This window comes from Ranitomeya variabilis, chromosome 4 (genome assembly GCF_051348905.1).
Source record: "Ranitomeya variabilis isolate aRanVar5 chromosome 4, aRanVar5.hap1, whole genome shotgun sequence".
NCBI lineage: Eukaryota > Metazoa > Chordata > Amphibia > Anura > Dendrobatidae > Ranitomeya > Ranitomeya variabilis.
In genome coordinates, this window is record NC_135235.1 from 692,078,573 (window position 1) to 692,100,935 (window position 22,363).

At 44.2% G+C, this 22,363-nt stretch overlaps 2 protein-coding genes across 2 annotated transcripts in view; both read left to right on the plus strand.

The window, feature by feature from the left end:
- The window catches only part of LOC143767626 (uncharacterized), a 498,682-nt gene that overhangs the window by 320,667 nt on the left and 155,652 nt on the right, over positions 1 to 22,363 (plus strand). The gene's annotated exons all lie outside the window — the stretch shown is intronic.
- On the plus strand, positions 2,612 to 6,148 carry LOC143769306 (uncharacterized). The gene is made up of 2 exons (XM_077257805.1): positions 2,612 to 3,819; positions 5,570 to 6,148. The coding sequence occupies exon 1, from the start codon at positions 2,664 to 2,666 to the stop codon at positions 3,777 to 3,779; it is 1,116 nt and encodes a 371-aa protein (XP_077113920.1). The 5' UTR covers positions 2,612 to 2,663; the 3' UTR covers positions 3,780 to 3,819; positions 5,570 to 6,148.

The following is a 22,363-nucleotide window of genomic DNA, read 5'->3' on the forward strand; positions in this document are numbered from 1 at the left end:
AGATGAGGAGGCGCAGTGAGCGGGGTCCCTTTCCCCGGTGAGGTGATGCAGCAGCCCGGTAATGCAGCAGAGCCGGGTGAATCCTGTTATCGGTGCGCGCGGCCATCTTCCTGAGGCCGCGCGTGCGCAGATGGAGGTCTCTGCTGCCCGGGGCTTCAGGAAAATGGCCGCCGGATGCCGCGCGTGCGCAGATGGGGATCGCAGCGACCATTATCCTGAAGCCGAGTTCGCATCTCGGCTTCAGGAAAATGGCCGCCGCGATCCCCATCGCGGCTATTTTCCTGAAGCCCCGGGCAGCAGAGACCTCCATCTGCGCACGCGCGGCCTCAGGAAGATGGCCGCGTGCACCGATAACAACAAGATTCACCCGGCTCTGCTGCATTACCGGGCTGCTGCATCACCTCACCGGGGAAAGGGACCCCACTCACTGCGCCTCCTCATCTCCACACCTCTGCCGCCACACCTCTGCCGCCGCACCTCTGCCACCGCACCTCTGCCGCCACGGTAACAACAGGATTCACCCGGCTCTGCTGCATTACCGGGCTGCTGCATCACCTCACCGGGGAAAGGGACCCCTCTCACGCCATACCTCTCACTGTGCCTCCTCATCCCAGCACCTCTGTCGGTAACCACTGCTGCCACCCTCCCATGGACACCAGGCTGTGGCGTCGCCCACCTAAGCAGGAAGGGACCCTGCTCAGGTGCACGCTGTACCGCCTCACCCCACCTCTGCCGACACCATGCCTCCTGTGACCCTGCTCTGCCACCGCCAGCCCTCAGGTAAGATACTGTAAATTCGGACAATAAGACGGACCCCCATCTTATAAAAAAATCTTTTTTTCTGCAATTTTCACCCCAAATTTGGGGTGCGTCTTATGGTCCGGTGCGTCTTATATGCCGAAAAATATGGTAAGTGAGATGGGCCGACATCTTTCATGGTTTGTGTGCATGCGCCCGGGTGCCCCGGTGGGTGTTGCCGGCGACGGCGTCTCTCACTGGCTGTGGGCGGAGGTCAGGGGCGGCTCTCTGCTCGCACCAGTTCTGTGTGCGGTCGGGGAGTCCTCGCAGGCGTCCTACCTCCAGTCATGACGCACTCGCTGGCTCCACTTTATCTGGGGATGCCGGACGTCATGCGCCATTTAGAACCATGTTTTCCGGCTTCTGACTACAAGTACCATGATCCTTCTGGATCTATCTTCCGGTCATGTGATTTATGACACCGCACTCGCTCATTGGTTATCGTTCGTACAAAAAGGGCATGTTTCCGGTGTGATGCCACTCCCCCTGACGAAGGCACATTGCCGAAATGCGCATTGGGGTTGCGGCATCACCATCTGTATATTGCTAAGTGTTATTTGTTCTATGTTATGGCGTTTCTGCATATTTATATAACTTATACTTCAGGGGTTATAGTATTAAGAGCCTTGCTTGGCCCTATGGACGGCACCAGCACATGCATATAGCTTGCTATCTTTACTCCAAACCCTGTGTCCACCCACCCATAGAGACATTTCTATATAATGGTGATTGAGGGATTTAAGGATCAGGGTTTCTATGTGTATAATTTGCTCTGTGTATAGTGCCTAAGGGTACTGTCTCACAGTGGCACTTTGGTAGCTACGACGGCACGATCCGTGACGTTGCAGCGTCGCTTGATTATCGCTCCAGCGTCGTAGACTGCGGTCACACTTTGCAATGCACGGCGCTGGAGCGATAATTTAATGACGTAGTTGCGATGTAGAAGTCATACGGGACATTGGGAATATCGTGCACACCTTTGTTACACGCTGCGATCATGCCGCCACAGCGGGACACTTGACGACGAAATAAAGTTTCAAATGATCTGCTACGACGTACGATTCTCAGCGGGGTCCCTGATCGCAGTAGCGTGTCAGACAGAGTGAGATCGTAACTATATCGCTGGAACGTCACGGATCGTGCCGTTGTAGCGACCAAACTGCCACTGTGTGACAGTACCCTTACCCTGGTGTTTAGGATTTATATATTAAGGAATCTATATGCAGGATGTTACTTTAGTTATTTATCTACCTATCTTTTGGTGATGCCTACATATATTTTCTGGCTCACTTGTAGCACTGTTGGCTATTTTTAATTGTTTGTTTTTATACAATCTAATAAAGTTTTGTTATCTGTTCATAAATACGTGTTTTTTCTTTATAAGTTCTAATCTATATTTTGCGTAGAACTAGTTTCTATCCTTTTTGTATTGGACACAGTCCTTTGATTTGGGACTCTATAACCACTATTACTATGAATTTCTAATGTGTCATTAGCAAGAATAACTATATGCTATTGTACTATTTACTGTGTATTTTCACAGAGTTCGATATTCTTTGCAACCATGGATTTCAAGGCCAGAGATAGTGTCTGGCTATCACAAGTAGCCCAGGTGTTCGGTGAGTCTGGTTGCACGGGGTCAGGGATCTCTAATGATTTGAGCACGCTACAATTAAAAATACAGCGATTAATGCATAAAAGGACCAAAATTTGGTGGAACAGAGCGTTCTTGGAAAACTATATAAAAAAGAAGTATATTCCACGTGGTCTCCGAATTCAGATAGATTTTTCCGTCATTCCCAATTGACAACGAAGGGTTTATATCCAAATGGGAAGATGTCTGCAGTAAGGGGTCTAATCAACTTATGGAGTTACTAATTGAATTAAATAAGAACACTATAACTGAAATTGCATCTGAAATTGATCAACTCTTTATTGCATTCAAACGTGATGCCACTCCTGAGATTATTTCTGCCTTTAATACATCTTTGACAAAAAAATCTGAAGAGTGGGAGACGCAGATTAAAACATTGCAGGCGAAAAAACTGGCTCGTGATACAATGGAGTACCAACAGAATAAGGTATACAGATGGCGACACCGTAATACTAGAGTGCGTAATAGAAGATCGGCATCTATGTCATCGGCATCTTCAGTTGGGGAATCATCTGATAACTCACAGTATTCTTTCAAACCAATGAAGACAAGGTTTGGCGGCAACAAACGGAAAGGAGATCATAAGTTTTCAGCGAACAAACGAGGAACACACGAGTCCAATCAGGAATCCAGTAACGGACCAAAGGTAATTAACCTATCTGAACATTCCTTTTCTGATTTTGAATTACAACTGCTATCTAAAGGATTGACATTCTCACCAACTAGCAGGTTTGATCCGTTTACAGCCGTTAAGGATCTCCATATTTTCTCAAGATCCCTTATTTTTAAGAAATGGTTCCACAATGAAGACACAAAACGGATGTTCCCATTTCCGGACGAGCAAGAGGCGCCCCAGATTCTGGAAGAACTTAGCAGGGAACACTATTTACCACCTTTAGGTATAGTACCATCATCTTTGAAACGAAAATCTCAAAAGTTTCCCTCTTTGTCAGTGTGCCCCAATATTGAAATTTTCGTTCAACTTGTCACCAATGATTTTGAAAAAATACCAAAAAATATTCATGATGACAATTTGACCATCTCTGAACGTATTGGCCTAAAACGCCTTAAAAAACTTGACGATGTAGTTTTTAAACCCGCTGACAAAGGGGGAAACGTGGTGGTGTGGCCCTGCAAAATGTACGAGAGTGAGGCGTACCGGCAACTCAGAGACCCTTTATGTTATAAGAAACTCACTTACAATCCAATGTCTTCATACAGGGATCTTCTGGGTAAAATTCTTCAGACAGCATTGGACAAGGAGATTATTACGCAGGAGACACGTAATCTTCTTTGGACTAAAGATCCATCTGTTCCAACTTTATAGCTTCTGCCTAAAGTCCACAAGGACATCAAAAATCCCCCAGGTAGGCCTATAATCTCTGGGATAGGGGGATTAAGTGAAAATATTGGCAAGTACATTGACTCCTTTTTGAAACCACTTGTTGAAACCATTCCTTCTTATCTACGAGACACATCGGATTTCTTGTGTAGGGTGGACTCCATACACATGGACGAGGACATGCTCCTCGTTACGTGTGATGTGGAGTCCCTCTACACAAGTATCCGTCATCCGGATGGAATTAGGGCAGTCAGTTATTTTTTATCTATGACCAAATTTTCCCAAGATGAGACAGGTTTTCTTTTACAACTTTTGGATTTTTTGCTCACTCACAATTTTTTTATTTTTAACGGGTCCCTCTATCTACAGCTCCAGGGGACAGCCATGGGGGCGGCCTGTGCGCCCTCCTATGCTAATCTGTTCCTGGGGCTGTGGGAGAGGGACCTATTCTCGTCAGATCAGTGTACGTCGATGGACCGGGTCATTCTTTGGGCTCGGTACATCGACGACATTTTTCTGATCTGGCGGGGTACACCAGCTGAGTTAGAGGAGTTTTTTGTTAATCTGAACAAAACTTCTTTCAATATCAAATTGACTTACAAATACCATGCCTGTCAAATTGAATTCTTGGATGTATTAATTAAAAAGGATATCACTGGCCAATTGTAGACAGACCTGTTCCGTAAGGAAACTGCGGTCAACTCTATCCTGCATGCCACGTCCTCCCATCCGGCTCATGTGGGGAGATCCGTCCCGGTTGGCCAATTTCTTAGACTTAGGCGCTTATGTTCGACGGATTGTGATTTTGAAGATTGTGCTAAAGAAATGAAAGAAAGATTTTATGAACGTGGTTACAGCAAGCGTTCTGTTAAACATGCATACAATCGAGCCAAAAATGCCAATCGTCAAGAGTTGATGTACGTAAAAACAACTAAAACCAAAATGGAGTCCCCAAGGATGGTAACAAGTTACCATTCTCAGTGGCAGAGGATGTATGAAAGCATACAAAACCACTGGCCAGTATTACTGTCAGATAAAATCATGCGACAATACTTGCCTGAAAGACCAGCTGTCACAGCTCGGCGCTGTAACAATTTACGGGATCATCTGGTAAGAAGTTACTACACTCCTACAAATCAACCTCGGCCATTTGCCAGTATAGGTAAAAAAACAACTAATACATGGGGATGTGTATCCTGTGGCAAATGTATCGCATGTCCGAATATCGAAAGGACAAAAGAGTTTCTCTCATCTGATGGACGGACCTTTGCCATTACACATTCAATCAACTGTTTGACACAAACGGTGATTTACCATGCAACCTGTCCGTGTTCTCTTATTTATATAGGCCTTACCACACGAGCTCTGAAGGTCAGAGTTCGAGAACACGTACGAGATATTGCGGCAGCTGCTAAAATTGATGACTTGGAACAATTGAAAACAATTCCAAGGCATTTCAAGCAATATCACGCTTGTGATCCATCTGGCCTTCGAGTTAAAGGTATTGATCACATTAAATCCAACCTTCGAGGAGGTAGCCTCGGTCGCCTGTTAGCCCAAAAAGAGGCCAAATGGATTTGGACTCTACGCACTCTCCACCCTAATTTCCTAAATGAATCCCTTAGTTTTGCTCCCTTTCTCTAGATTTTGACCCCGTGCACCTAGTTGTTTTTAAAGTTTTCTTTGGCATCTGTTTTTTTATGTGATTTTGAGTTGTTGATTTTAACCTTGTTTTTATTTTGTACTAACTTGTGCTATTTTAATATGCCCTTTAGTATGTTCGTGGTGAATCCTCACATATTTCCTTGTGATCCAATGATGCAGACTCCTATAGGAGAGATTGATACATAACCGTTTGCCCTCTACGTGATTATATCTACGACAACAAGGAAAATTCGAATATTGCTATACGTTGATACATCGGACATTTTTTCTTCCTTGTCCTGGTTGATAGACTTTTATATATTTCTTATGTCTTGGTATCATGTATTTTACTATTTTTTACACTGTGGCTCTTTGTAGGATCTTTACACTGTGCAATGATTAATGTATTTACACTATAGATATGTATTATTAGTTTAATATTTATTCTATATATATATGGCCTATATGCCTTGTTTTGCAATTTAGTTTATAATATTATATAAAGATACTTTGATATATTATATGTATCCTATATCATCTTGTGTGAGATGGATGTATATTTCTACCAGATTTATCAGTAATATATGCCTTGGTTAGTTATGCACTCACTTGCGTATATATCACTTTTTTACTATTTATTCTAGTATTATTATAATTACTATTCTTCAATATTTTTCTGTCTAATATTAATAAAATCTTTTTTCACTTCACCATTTGTCACTGGTATATGAGTGGTGTTTGGTCTTCTCACTTTAGTTACGCACTCACTTGCGTATACATCACTTTTTTACTATTTATTCTAGTATTATTATTATTATTATTATCCAATATTTTTTATTTAATATTAAAAATTCTTTGTCACTTCACTATTCTTCACTGGAATATTAGTTGTGTTTCACACCTTATTTGTTTATGGTTCTTTTTGTGCACTTTATCACATATTCCAATGGTTTTTTCCTTAATGATTTAAGGAGTGTGTGTTCCTAAGTATGTGTGCATGTATATACAAGTTGATATCTAGCCCAGTGATTGGTATTTATACTTAATATATTCGCCACCTCATGAGATAGAGTTTTCTTTACTTTGTCGTAAAACTGAGGGCCTGATTTTATGTTTTATTTATATTACGGTATGGTCTTCACGCTTATCATGGCCTATGTCATTAGCTGGGTGGAAACAGATCCCTACACATAAGTGAGATGGGCCGACATCTTTCATGGTTTGTGCGCATGCGCCCGGGTGCCCCGGTGGGTGTTGCCGGCGACGGCGTCTCTCACTGGCTGTGGGCGGATGTCGGGGGCGGCTCCCTGCTCGCACCGGTTCTGTGTGCGGTCGGGGAGTCCTCGCCGGCGTCCTACCTCCAGTCATGACGCACTCGCTGGCTCCACTTTATCTGGGGATGCCGGACATCATGCGCCATTTAGAACCATGTGCATAATGCATAACACAGTGCGGGGCGGGGATTCCAAAGGTGGCTGGCCGCAATGCCCGCGCAGGCACAGTGTGCAAGCCTGGCTGGGACGTCAGACTGCCAGAGCTTACTGCGTCTGCGCAGGACACCAGTACACAGCGCAGGCGCCGGTTTTTAAACGATAACAGCACTGAGGGGGCGGCGCCGAAAGCGCAGGAGTGACGGCAGAGGAGCTGGTCAAGCTGGGGAGTGAGGACCCGCCTCCCTGGCTAGAGACAGTAATTGTGGCTAAGTATAAAAACGCTTTATTTGGGGTATACTTGAACCTAAAACTAAAAGAGCCACCTTGTTAGAATGCAGCATTACTGCTGCACAAGGTGGCTCTTTTAGTTTATAACGGCTGGAGAGGGGTGACAGTGGCCCTTTAAGGGCTTCTTCAATCACTAATTTTCTAATACTTTCTCTTTCCAGAGATTTGAAAATTGCCTCTATAGCGAAAAAGAGGACTTGAACTCTGTAGCGCCACCTGTTGGAAATAGCGATCCTAAAGTCACAATCAAACCTTTAACGAGTCTTGCAATATGACTTAGGATATAAGCCAAATCTGTATCTCAATTCACAGACAAGGTGTTTTGGGCTGTTGGCCCTCGTCAGTGTGAAGCATGAGAACTGATTTGGCTAGGTGAGAGGCTCTGGAGTGAGGTCTAAGGGGTAAAGTTCTTCCTTGTGCAGAGTGACATATCAGCTCTGTCTTGTCAAGGTAAGGAGACTTATTCGCCCTGCAATGCTTCTCTGGAAGAGGAACAGAGAAACACCAAGTTTGCGGGCTGTAACAAAGTCCTTACTGAGCTGAAAGAGCCGGGAAAAATATGTAGACAATCCTCTTTTCAAGCAGAGACTGAAGTTTATTCAGAGATTCACAGCAGAACAGTTCATAGAAGTTAGAAAGATGAAGCATGCAGGCACGAACAGAAGTCCAGTTAGACAAAGTAACGCTGGGACATCTGGCCCTAGCCTGGCCAGGGTGTGGCAGAATGGCAATGGAATGGCCATGTTGTGGCACGGCAGCAGGTTGGCAATGTAATGGCCCTGAACAACAGTAGCAGGGGCTTTTTATACATGGTTTAGACAAAGGAAGCTGCACCTTGTAGCAAAGGGCGTATACATGATAACCTTGTATTGCAGAGAGAAACATGGTTTAGAACAAAGAATACAATGACACAATATGACATTAATTAACGTTTCCCTAAACAACATTAAAAATCCTAAATTTCCATGTCACTCTTAGCTAACCTTATTATTCCCATCATGCTTTTAGCGTGTAGCTATAACTCTTCATACACTGACAGCTCTTGATTCTGGTTTCTATCTTAACTCAATATAAAACCACTTATTTTCTATCACAGTGCCCCGCAGCTGTTCCACTTAGTCTCCCTGGACTCCATACTTACTAATGGCACTGAAGTCATTTTATACCTTTATTCTGGGAAGAGCCTCAGCTATTTTAGCAAAGTTAGTTGACTAGAGTTTGTCCAAGATGGCTGCTAGAGCCAACATGGATGCTCAGTATATTATGGCTGACCATTCTCTTACACGGGCCATTTCTCCATTAAAAGCTGTAAAAGCTGTTCGTGCAAATAATCATAATGGTACACTGTCCTTCACAAAAAGCTTGATGCGCTGTCTTTTAAACACATCTGCTGTCATTGTTACAGTAACATTGTCACTTACAAAATATCTTAGAACTGATGTTTGAGACGCTCTTTCCACCTCCTTTGCCTGGCAGGAAGTGCTGGTCTCTGGTTTCTTGGTGCTGGTGTGATATTTTTCAATCACAGCTTTGTAAACTTCTGGGTCGCAGCGTTGTAATTGTCTTTTTAGATTGGATGCTTTTAAAGGAATATTTTTATCACTGCCTGAGTATGCAGTGATTTTGGCATCACAGTATGTTTTCATCTGGGTCACTTATACAGTGACACACAAAATTATTTTTTTTAACTTGAGTCACTGTGAAATGCTCAAATACAGCTGACTTCATAAGATGCTTCTTAGACATTTTGTAATGATGTAAATTCGTTCTAAAAATAATTTTGTCCTGTAAAAAAATGAGATATATTGAAATTCTAGCAAGAATAGGTAATCATTCACTGTATAGTTTAGGATATAAATAAAACAATCTTTGCATAAATCAATAGGACACATAAGTATAAAGTTTGTAAAATATGTTGTTAGATAGCCTTACTCTGAACTTTCAATGTCTGGCTTGTCTCAGGGTACAGCTCACTAATGCTTCACATCATATTTTCACTTCCCCAAGACAGCACACCTGAGAAGGGATCCACCCTGTCAGGACAGGAACCCTACTGAAAATAAAAGGGCGGTACCTCTCCCTCGCTTCAGTTGGGTTTCCTGTCCTGACATGAACCTCGTGCTGAAGACGGCGGTCACAAGTCTACTTACCCACTCCCTTCCCAGCATGGAAGAACAGGCAGGGCCTGTGAGCTGGTCTTCAGGTGATGGAGGCGCTGTCCACCGGTATCGTGGCCTCAGTGTCTGAGCGGAAGTGGGAGCAGGATGGTCAGGAGTCCAGGGCTCTTCCGTGGCTGCCGCGCCACTCTCCCCCTCTGCTGGTGTCCACGAGCTCCAGGAGGGGCGGCCGCTTCCAGGTCACACACGTCTAACGTCACGCGCAAGGCACGCTGGGAATGGGTGTGTCTACGTGACATCGGGCGGGCATCGGATCCAAGATGGTGGCGCCCATGGAGAAAACACACCATCTGGCTAAATCTTTCCTGGCGGTGTGGTGGGGGAGGGACAATCGATGGGCATCGGAGGAGGTGGGGAGCGCAGTGGATCCCTCATAAAGGAATGACCACAGAAGATGCACGCATCATGGAAGTGGGGCAGCAAGAGCATCAGCAGAAGGAGCTCTCATCAGATGCCTTGCCGAGCCACCAGCATACCAGGAGGAGTAGCAGCTTGAGTGGTCGGAGCGGCAGTCATCCTGGCCGGCAAGACTCCTCGACGTCCAGAAGGGAAATTGTATCTAATCAGCTTCCGAAACTGGTACCCTAGACTGACAGCAGTGGTGAGTGATCTATGTAAATGGTCACTTTTATGGTAACATGGTCCATTTTTCTGCCTGATTACTAGGGGTTGATGAAGTCTAGCAAAGAACAGAGAATGTGCCCTTTGCAAAAACCCACTGGCAGTTCAGTGGCAGAAAGATCTCTGCTGACTGTATCAATAAAACCATATGGGAATAGACCCCTGATTTCACCACTAGCCTTAGGGCTATAATACAGGTGGAAGTAAAAGGCTCCTTAAAGGCAGCCCTTAAAAAAGCTGGAAAAAGAAGCCACAAGGTGCCTACTGATTCAGAGGCCTCTCTAGGGCAGGAAGATTGGGAAAGATCCTGTCTCCCTCTGCCTCCTCCTCCTCTCCCCAGTCCTCAGAATCCTCCTCAGACAGTGATATAGCGGGCCGACCATGTTTCCCAACTGAGGATGGAGAGAGACTTGTCAAAGCAGTCAGGTCTACAATGGGCCTTAAGGAGGAAAAAACACCTAGGTCATTAGAGGATGTTATGTTCTGAGGTTTGGAGGAAAAAAGGAAATGCATGTTCCCTGTCAATGCGAAAATAAAGACATTAATTGATAAGGAATGGAAAAAGCCAGAGAGGTGGGGTACTTTACCTTCTTCATCAAAGAGGAGGTACCCATTTGAGGAGAAAGACTCCGAAGCTTGGGAAAAAAATCCCTAAAATTAGCTAGGTCTTCAAAAAAATTATCCCTACCATTCGAGGACTCGGGCGTACTAAAGGAAGCGCTTGATAAAAAGGCAGATGGCTTTTTAAGACACATCTGGGAAGTGACAGCAGGGGGATTAAAACCAGCAATAGCTGGGACATGTACTGCACGTGCTCTCATGATCTGGCTACAGCAGATAGATCAGCATTTCGGGGTTCAAAGTGCTCACCACATATCTAGATAAGTTCTTTAAGGGGTCTAGTTTCCAAAATGGGGTCACTTGTGGGGGGTTTCCACTGTTTAGGAACATCAGGGGCTCTCCTAACGCGACATGGCGTCCGATCTCAGTTCCAGCCAATTCTGCATTTAAAAAGTGAAATGGTGCTCCTTCACAATGGTTTACCCCCACATGTAGGGTATCGGTGTATTCAGGAGAAATTGAACAATAAATATTGTGGTTCATTTTCTCTTTATACACTTGTGAAAATTAAAAAAATTGGTTCTGAAGTAAAATGTTTGCAAAAAAACAGTTAAATGTTCATTTTTCCTTCCATATTGTTTCAGTTCCTGTGAAGCACGTAAAGGGTTAATAAACTTCTTGAATGCTATTTTGAGCACCTAGAGGGATATGGTTTTTAGAATAGTGTCAAGTTTGGGTATTTTCTGTCATGTACACCCCTCAGTGACTTTAAATGTGAGATGGTCCCTAAAAAAATGGTTTTGTAAATTTTATTGTAAAAATGAGAAATCGCTGATCAACTTTTAACCCTTATAATTTCCTAACAAAAAAAATGTTGTTTCCAAAATTGTGCTGATGTAAAGTAGGCATGTGGGAAATGCTATTTATTAACTATTTTGTGTGACATATCTCTCTGATTTAAGGGCATAAAAATTCAAGGTTTGAAAATTGCAAAATTTAAAAAAGTTTCGCCATATTAATGCTTTTTTTCATAAATAATCGCAAGTAATATCGAAGAAATGTTACCACTAACATGAAATGCAATATGTCACGAAGAAACACTCTCAGAATCAGCGTGATCAGTTAAAACGTTCCAGAGTTATAACCTCATGAAGTGACAGTGGTCAGAATTGTAAAAATTGGCTCGGTCATTAAGTACCAAATCGCCTCTGTCACTAAGGGGTTAAAGTTAAAAAGTTTGTATTTATTTGCAGCAAATGGGAAATTGACAAAATAATAAAGAAACCATGCTTTCAGACCTCAAATATTACAAAGAAAACAAGTTCTTATTCATATGGAAGCAACAATACTAATGTTTTAACTCGGGAAGAGTTCAGAAATCAATATTTGGTTGCATAACCATGATTTTTAATCACAGCTTTCATGCGTCTTGGCATGCTTTCCACCAGTCTTCACATTGCCTTTGGGTGACCTTATGCTGCTCCAGGCACAAAAATTTAAGCAGTTCTTATTTATTTGATGGCTTGTGACTATCCATCTTCCTCTTGATTACATTCCAGAGATTTTCAATGGGGTTCAGGTTTGGAGATTGGGCTGGCCATGACAGGGCCTTGATGTGGTGCTCCTTCATCCACACAGATTGACCTAGCTGTGTGGCATGGGGCATTGTCCTGCTGGAAAAACAAATCCTCAGAGTTGGGGAATATTGCCTGAGCAGAAGGAAGCAAGTGTTATTCAAGGATAACCTTGTATGCGGCTTGATTCATACGTCCTTAGCAAAGATTAACCTGCCCAATTCCAGCCTTTCTAAAGCATCCCCAGAACATCACCGATCCACCACCAATTTTCACAGTGGGTGCAAGACACTGTGGCTTGTACACCTCTCCAGGTCTCTGTCTAACCATTAGATGACCAGGTGTTGGGCAAAGCAGAAAATTAGACTCATCAGAGAAGATTATCTTACTCCAGTCCTCTATGGTCCAATCCTTGTGGTCTTTGGAAAACTTCAGCCTGGCTCTCCTTTGCTTCTCATTGATGAAAGGCTTTTTGCTAGCTTTACATGACTTGAGGCCTGCCTCTAGGAGCCTGTTAAGAACTGTTCTTTCCATGCACTTCACCCCAGCTGCCATTTGCCATTCCTTTTGTAGGTCACTTGATGTCATCCTGTGGTTGCTGAGTGAGCTTCAAATAAGATAACAGTCAGCCCAGTCACTGGAGAGTTGCTTTTGCCCTCTGCCGATCTGTATCTTTGTTGTCCTCAATGTCTGCTGCTTGACCTTGTTATAATGGACTGCCATTTTACAAATTTTAAGAATGGAGGTAACATGGCGCTCACTGTATCCCTCTGATAGTAAAGCCAGATTTGAGGCTTTCTTTTCTTCACTCAAGACTTTTCTTTTCAACTACTTTCACATGGTTATAAGTTATTTTTTCATTCCTATTACTTTTGGGATAGTGCCATCCCCTTGTCCTATTGTAAGAGGATTGTGAACACCACAGCAGGGTTTTTTATACTTTCCTTCATTAAATAAGATTTGGTTCAAGTGATCACCTACTCAGAAGCACATTAAGTAGAATGAGGTGTACTTTGGTTGGAATTCAACTGAAAATGGAATAGAATGGCTGTCAGACATGTAGAGATGGTGATTTTTAGAAAACTGTGCAGTGGTCTCTTAATTTTTGCCAGAGCTGTATATCAGACACTCACTTCGGTGATTTATCTTTTTGGATTTCTTTAGATATCAATATTTCTTTTGATCTTTCAGATCATTTCTATATCTAGCCTGGTTCTTGCCTTGAACTTTGGTCCTTGGGCTTCTGTATCCACCCTGGGAACTTTTCTTTGGTATTCTCCATGGTGCTGTCTGGAGGGACGTAATGGAAAAAGGGAATTATACCTACCGATAATTCTGTTTCCAGAAGTCTTTCAGGACAGCACCCTTATTTCCCTCTCTTATGTTTGTCTTTAGGCTTACACAAGATCGATTTTCTGGCAGATTGTTCATCCATCAAAAAATAGAAAAAAACTTGGCACTCATATAGCAATAAAGCGTGAAAAAAAGTTTCTTTTGTTGTGCATCCATAAAGTGAATAGTTGACAGTTTTCGAGTCCAAATCTGGACCTTCATCAGAACTGGTTCAGTAGACAGAATGAAAACCTCGTGTGTTGTTTTATCAACAGTAATTTCAAGTTGCCTGGATCCCGGGATAGGTCCTGTTTATGTCAGCGCCCAGACTTGTGGGACCTAAGTCGCTGAAGATATCCTCCGTGACTTCGGTCGCACAAGTCTTTGCGCTGAAATACACAGGACCTATCCTGGCAACTTGAAATTAATGTTGATACGACAACACACGACAAGGTTTTTATTCTGTCTACTGAACCAGTTCTGATAAAGGTCTGAATGTGGACTGAAAACGTTCAACTATTCGCTTTATGGATGCACAATAAAAAAAATTCTCGCTTTATTGCAATATCAGTACCAAGTTTTTTCCTATTTTTGGATATTTTGGGCTGTATACCCTACTTGAGCACCTTCGATCCCTTTTTATTGTATGAGTGCCGTCCCTCTCTATCTCAACTTGTTCATCCATCAAGTCCAATCGGCTCAATATTAAGATGGAGCAGTTAAAGGGTTTTCTTACATAGGCACGTAAGGGCACGTTTAGACTATTTTCATCCATCCTTCTGTGGTACTTTGAAAAAACACTGGAGGGTGGAGGAGGGAGGGGCCTTTCAAACTCTCTGTAATCATGTCACGCTATAGGTCAAGGAAGGATTACCTGCATGGTGCTGTCCTGAGGGATTTCTGGAAACAGAATTACCAGTAGGTCAAATTCCTTTTTTTTTTTTTTAAATAGTTCATTTTTATTAAAATTACACAAGGCTTTTACAAAGAGACATCAGTAGAAAATATTTTGATATTTTCAGTTTTACATGGTATAATTATACACTGCTCAAAAATAATAAAGGGAACACTAAAATACCGCATCCTAGGTACCTCTGAATGAAATATTACAGTTGCAAATTTTTATTGATTGCATAGTGGAATTTGTTCAGAACAATAAAACATAACAATTATCAATGTAAATCAAAATGAATCTCCCATGGAGGTCTGGATTTGGAATGATACTGAAAGTCAAAGTGGAAAATCAAATTACAGGCTGATCCAACTTCAGTGGAAATGCCTCTTGACAACTCAAAATGATGCTCAGTAGTGTGTGTGGCCTCCATGTGCCTATATGATCTCCCCACAATGCCTGAGCATGCTCCTGATGAGGCAGCAAATGGTCCCCTGAGGGATCTCCTCCCAGACCTGGACTAAAGCATCCGCCAACTCCTGGACAGTCTCTGGTGCAACATGAAGTTGGTGGATGGAGTGAGATATGATGTCCCAGATGTGCTCAATCGGATTCAGGTCTGGGGAATGGCGGGCCAGGCCATAGCTTCAATGGCTTAATCTTGCAGGAACTGCTGACCCCAGCCACATGAGGTCTGTCATTGTCCTGCATTAGGAGGAACCCAGGGCCAACCGCACCAGCATATGAAGAATTAAACAAAAATTAAGGGCGCTGCACAACCAATATACTAACTAGACCTGCTGCAGCAAATATTAGGACCCAACTACCAAATAGTCCAATATTAGGCAAAAGAGCCAGGGTATATATTCTATATGTGGAAATATTTGCGCTGCGGGTACATTCAAAATTCCCCCTAGAGTTCCAAATAATAACAACAACCGTAATTCAGGATAACACAAAGATTTGTACCGAGAGGTACCTCATAATAATCCTTGCACACACTTTTACCTTTCTTTAGTGTGGTGACCTGTTGTGAATTTGCTTTTTGGCTCCCTCTAGTGGTTACTAGTGATTTGACTCAGGGACTGTCAGTCATCCCTTGTTTGTTCACCTGAGTCGTTATTTCAGGGGTGTTGCTATATAAGCTCCCTGGACCTTCAGTTCAATGCCTGGCAACGTTGTTATCAGAGCTAATCTGCTGTGCTCTTGCCTGCTGATCCTGGTTCCTGCTTGATTAAGCTAAGTCTGCTTTTTGTGCTGTTTGCTATTTGTTTTTGATTGCATTTTTGTCCAGCTTGTACTTCATCTGTATCTTTATTTTGCTGGAAGCTCTAGGGAGCTGGTGTTCTCCCCCCGGGCCGTTAGACGGTTCGGGGGTTCTTGGATTTCCAGTGTGGATGTTTTGATAGGGTTTTTGTTGACCATATAAGTTATCTTACTACATTCTGCTATTAGTAAGTGGGCCTCTCTTAGCTAAACCTAGTTCATTTCTGTGTTTGTCATTTCCTCTTACCTCACCGTTATTATTTGTGGGGGGCTTCTATCCTACTTTTGGGGTCCTTTCTCTGGAGGCAAGAGAGGTCTTTGTTTTCCTCTTCTAGGGGTAGTTAGTCCTCCGGCTGGCGCGAGACATCTAGCGATCAAGGTAGGCATGTTCCCCGGCTACTTCTAGTGTTGGCGTTAGGAGTAGATATATGGTCAACCCAGTTACCACTGCCCTATGAGCTGGATTTTTGTACTTCGCAGACTTACATGTTTCTCTGAGACCCTCGCCATTGGGGTCATAACAGTTTGCCAGGCCAGTATTAAATGTTTAATGCATTGCAGAAGCGGGATTATAAGAAAGAAAAATTCTGAGTTTTTTTTTTTTGTTTTTTTTTTTCCTTGTTCTCATTTTTTTTTTTCTTTTCCCCTTTACCTCTGAGTGGCTTAAGCTTGCTGCAGACATGAATGTCCAGACCTTGATTACAAGTGTGGACCAGCTTGCTGCTCGTGTGCAGGGCATATAAGATTATGTTACCAGACATCCTATGTCAGAGCCTAAGATACCGATTCCTGAACTGTTTTCTGGAGACCGATTTAAGTTTAGAAATTTCAGGAATAATTGTAAATTGTTTATGTCCCTGAGACCCCGCTCAGCAAGTAAAAATTGTTATTTCTTTTTTACGGGGCGACCCTCAGGATTGGGCTTTTTCGCTGGCGCCAGGAGATCCTGCATTGGCTGATATTGATGCGTTTTTCCTGGCGCTCGGTTTGCTTTATGAGGAACCCAATCTTGAGATTCAGGCAGAAAAAACCTTGCTGGCTATGTCTCAGGGCCAGGACGAGGCTGAAGTGTATTGCCAAAAATTTCGGAAGTGGTCCGTGCTGACCCAGTGGAATGAGTGTGCACTGGCTGCTAATTTTAGAAATGGCCTTTCTGAAACCATTAAGAATGTGATGGTGGGTTTTCCCATTCCCACAGGTCTGAATGATTCCATGGCCCTGGCAATTCAGATTGACCGGCGGTTGCGGGAGCGCAAAACCGCAAATTCCCTCATGGTGTTGTCTGAACAGGCACCTGATTTAATGCAATGTGATAGAATCCTGACTAGACATGAGCGGAAACTTCATAGACGCCAGAATGGCTTGTGTTACTACTGTGGTGATTCTACACATGTTATCTCAGCATGCTCTAAACGTCTAACTAAGGTTGTTAGTCCTGTCTCTATTGGTATTTTGCATCCTAAATTTATTCTATCTGTGACGTTGATTTGCTCACTATCGTCTTATCCGGTCATGGCGTTTGTAGATTCAGGTGCTGCCCTGAGTCTTATGGATCTGTCATTTGCCAAGCGCTGTGGTTTTGTTCTTGAGCCATTAGAAAATCCTATCCCTGTTAGGGGTATTGATGCTACTCCTTTGGCAGAAAATAAACCGCAGTTTTGGACACAGGTTACCATGTGCATGACTCCTGAACATCGGGAGGTGATACGTTTTCTTGTTCTGCATAAAATGCATGATGTGGTTGTTTTGGGGTTGCCATGGTTGCAGACCCATAATCCAGTCTTGGACTGGAAGGCAATGTCAGTGTCAAGTTGGGGCTGCCGTGGAATTCATGGGGATTCCCTGCCCGTGTCTATTGCTTCTTCTACGCCTTCGGATGTTCCGGAGTATTTGTCTGATTATCAGGATGTCTTCAGCGAATCCAGGTCCAGTGCACTGCCTCCTCATAGGGAATGTGACTGTGCAATAGATTTGATTCCAGGCAGTAAGTTTCCTAAGGGAAGAATGTTTAATCTGTCGGTACCTGAACATACCGCTATGCGTTTGTACATTAAGGAGTCTCTGGAGAAGGGGCATATCCGTCCTTCTTCTTCCCCTCTTGGTGCGGGATTCTTTTTTGTGGCCAAAAAGGACGGATCTTGGAGGCCTTGTATTGACTATCGGCTTTTAAATAGGATCACTGTGAAATTTCAGTATTCTTTGCCGCTGTTGTCAGACTTATTTGCCCGGATTAAAGGTGCCAAGTGGTTCACCAAGATAGACCTTCGTGGTGCGTACAACCTTGTGCGCATTAAACAAGGAGATGAATGGAAAACCGCATTCAATACGTCCGAAGGTCATTTTGAGTACTTGGTGATGCCTTTTGGGCTTTCTATTGCTCCTTCAGTTTTTCAGTCCTTTATGCATGACATTTTCCGGAAGTATCTGGATAAATTTTTGATTGTCTATCTGGATGATATTCTGTTTTTTTCTGATGACTGGGACTCACATGTGGAGCAGGTCAGGATGGTCTTTAAAATTTTGTGTGAAAATTCTTTGTTTGTGAAAGGCTCAAAGTGTCTCTTTGGTGTACAGAAGGTTCCCTTTTTAGGGTTTATTTTTTCCCCTTCTGCTGTGGAGATGGACCCAGTCAAGGTCCGAGCTATTCATGATTGGACTCAACCCTCGTTAGTTAAGAGTCTTCAGAAGTTCTTGGGTTTTGCTAACTTCTACCGTCGTTTTATCGCTAATTTTTCTAGCGTTGTTAAACCTTTGACGGATATGACCAAGAAAGGCTCTGATGTAGCTAACTGGGCTCCTGCTGCCGTGGAGGCTTTCCAGGAGTTGAAACGCCGGTTTACTTCGGCGCCTGTTTTGTGCCAGCCTGACGTCTCACTTCCCTTTCAGGTTGAGGTGGATGCTTCGGAGATTGGGGCAGGGGCCGTTTTGTCGCAGAGAGGCCCTGATTGCTCTACTATGAGACCTTGTGCCTTTTTCTCTAGGAAGTTTTCGCCGGCAGAGCGAAATTATGATGTGGGCAATCGGGAGTTTTTGGCCATGAAGTGGGCATTTGAGGAGTGGCGTCATTGGCTCGAGGGTGCTAAGCATCGTGTGGTGGTCTTGACTGATCACAAAAATCTGATGTATCTCGAGTCTGCCAAACGCCTGAATCCTAGACAGGCCCGCTGGTCATTGTTTTTCTCCCGTTTTGACTTTGTGGTCTCGTATTTACCAGGTTCAAAGAATGTGAAGGCCGATGCTCTTTCTAGGAGCTTTGTGCCTGATGCTGCTGGAGTCGCCGAACCTGTTGGTATTCTTAAGGAGGGAGTTATCCTGTCAGCTATTTCTCCGGATCTGCGACGTGTGTTGCAGAGATTTCAGGCTGGCAGGCCTGACTCTTGTCCACCGGACAGACTGTTTGTGCCTGATAAGTGGACTAGTAGAGTCATTTCTGAGGTTCATTCCTCGGTGTTGGCAGGGCACCCGGGAATTTTTGGCACCAGGGATCTGGTGGCCAGGTCCTTTTGGTGGACTTCCTTGTCAAGGGATGTGCGGTCATTTGTGCAGTCCTGTGGGACTTGTGCTCGAGCCAAGCCCTGCTGTTCTCGTGCCAGCGGGTTGCTCTTGCCCTTGCCTGTCCCGAAGAGACCTTGGACACACATCTCAATGGATTTCATTTCTGATCTTCCGGTGTCTCAGGGCATGTCTGTCATCTGGGTGATATGCGATCGCTTCTCCAAGATGGTCCATTTGGTTCCTTTGCCTAAGCTGCCTTCCTCTTCCGATCTGGTTCCTGTGTTTTTCCAGAACGTGGTTCGTTTTCACGGCATTCCTGAGAATATTGTGTCAGACAGAGGATCCCAGTTTGTTTCCAGGTTCTGGCGATCCTTTTGTGGTAGGATGGGCATTGATTTGTCGTTTTCGTCCGCTTTTCATCCACAGACTAATGGACAAACGGAGCGAACTAATCAGACTCTGGAGGCTTATTTGAGGTGTTTTGTCTCTGCTAATCAGGATGATTGGGTGGCCTTCTTGCCGTTGGCTGAATTTGCCCTTAATAATCGGGCTAGTTCTGCCACCTTGGTTTCGCCATTTTTCTGCAACTCTGGTTTCCATCCTCGTTTTTCCTCGGGACATGTGGAGTCTTCTGACTGTCCGGGGGTGGATTCTGTGGTGGATAGGTTGCAGCACATCTGGAATCACGTGGTGGACAACTTGAAGTTGTCACAGGAGAAGGCTCAGCGTTTTGCCAACCGCCGCCGCGGTGTGGGTCCCCGACTTCGTGTTGGGGATTTGGTATGGCTTTCTTCTTGCTTTGTTCCTATGAAGGTCTCCTCTCCCAAATTTAAGCCTCGCTTGATTGGTCCTTACAGGATATTGGAAATCCTTAATCCTGTATCCTTTCGCCTGGATCTTCCGGTGTCGTTTGCCATCCACAACGTGTTTCATAGGTCCTTGTTGCGGCGGTACGTTGTGCCTGTGATTCCTTCTGCTGAGCCTCCTGCTCCGGTGTTGGTTGAGGGCGAGTTGGAGTACGTAGTGGAGAAGATCTTGGATTCTCGTTGCTCCAGGCGGAGGCTTCAGTACCTGGTCAACTGGAAGGGCTATGGTCAGGAGGATAATTCCTGGGTGGTCGCCTCTGATGTGCATGCGGCCGATTTAGTTCGTGCCTTTCACGCCACTCATCCTGATCGCCCTGGTGGTCTTGGTGAGGGTTCGGTGACCCCTCACTAAGGGGGGGGGGGTACTGTTGTGAATTTGCTTTTTGGCTCCCTCTAGTGGTTACTAGTGATTTGACTCAGGGACTGTCAGTCATCCCTTGTTTGTTCACCTGAGTCGTTATTTCAGGGGTGTTGCTATATAAGCTCCCTGGACCTTCAGTTCAATGCCTGGCAACGTTGTTATCAGAGCTAATATGCTGTGCTCTTGCCTGCTGATCCTGGTTCCTGCTTGATTAAGCTAAGTCTGCTTTTTGTGCTGTTTGCTATTTGTTTTTGATTGCATTTTTGTCCAGCTTGTACTTCATCTGTATCTTTATTTTGCTGGAAGCTCTAGGGAGCTGGTGTTCTCCCCCCGGGCCGTTAGACGGTTCGGGGGTTCTTGGATTTCCAGTGTGGATGTTTTGATAGGGTTTTTGTTGACCATATAAGTTATCTTACTACATTCTGCTATTAGTAAGTGGGCCTCTCTTTGCTAAACCTAGTTCATTTCTGTGTTTGTCATTTCCTCTTACCTCACCGTTATTATTTGTGGGGGGGCTTCTATCCTACTTTTGGGGTCCTTTCTCTGGAGGCAAGAGAGGTCTTTGTTTTCCTCTTCTAGGGGTAGTTAGTCCTCCGGCTGGCGCGAGACATCTAGCGATCAAGGTAGGCATGTTCCCCGGCTACTTCTAGTGTTGGCGTTAGGAGTAGATATATGGTCAACCCAGTTACCACTGCCCTATGAGCTGGATTTTTGTACTTCGCAGACTTACATGTTTCTCTGAGACCCTCGCCATTGGGGTCATAACAGTGACCACACTAAAGAAAGGTAAAAGTGTGTGCAAGGATTATTATGAGGTACCTCTCGGTACAAATCTTTGTGCTATCCTGAATTACTGTTGTTGTTATTATTTGGAACTCTAGGGGGAATTTTGAATGTACCCGCAGCGCAAATATTTCCACATATAGAATACGCACCAGCATATGGTCTCACAAGGGGTCTGTGGATCTCATCTCCGTACCTAATGGCAATCAGGCTACCTCTGGCGAGCACATGGAGGGCTGTGCAGCCCTCCAAAGAAATGCCACCCCACCCCACTACTGACCCACTGCCAAGCCGGTCATGCTGAAGTATGTTGCAGGCAGCAAATCGCTCTCCACGGCATCTCCAGACTCTGTTACGTCTGTCACATGTGCTCAGTGTAAACCTGCTTTCATCTGTGAAAAGCACAGAGCAGAGTGTCAGTGGCAAATTTGCTAATCCTGGTGTTCTGCGGCAAATGCCAAGCATCATGCATGGTGTTGGGCTGTGAGCACAACCCCGTCTGTGGACGTTGGGCACTCAGACCATCCTCATGAAGTCGGTTTCTAATAGTTTGTGCAGACACATGCACAATGTGGTCTGTGGAGGTCATTTTGCATGGCTCTGGCAGTGCTCCTCCTGTTCCTCCTTGCACAAAGGCTGAGGTAGTGGGCCTGCTGCTGGGTTGTTGCCCTCCTATGGCCCTCTCCACGTCTCCTGGTGTACTGCCTGTCTCCAGCCTCTGGACACTATGCTGACAGACACAGCAAACCTTCGTACCATCCTGGATGAGCTGCACTACCTGAGCCACTCATGTGGGTTGTAGAGTCCATCAATAATGCTACTACGAGTGTGACAGCACAACCAACATTCAAAATTGACCAACACATCAGCCAGAAAGCATTGGTACTGAGATGTGGTCTGTGGTCCCCACCTGCAGAACCACTCCTTTATTGAGTGTGTCTTGATAATTTCCATCTGTTGTCTATTCCATTTGCACAACAGCATATGAAATTGATTGTCAATCAGTGTTGCTTCCTAAGTGGACTGTTTGATTTCACAGAAGTTTGATTTACTTGGAGTTATATTCTGTTGTTTAAGTGTTCAGTTTATTTTTTTGAGCAGTGTACATTATTGTTACACATAAGATACAATAAAGTTGTCATCTTCCAAGGATTTGATTTTTTTTCATTCAATCTAATACACTCCCCCTCCGATAACACTCCAGAGAAATCTGTATTCATATTATTTTTTTATAATGTGTATACAATAGAATATCTGCCGTTCCGTTATCATAATT

Coding starts and splice junctions, on each gene's coding strand:
- LOC143769306 (XM_077257805.1), top strand. CDS start 2,664: ATGGAGTTACTAATTGAATTAAATAAGAACACTATAACTGAAATTGCA.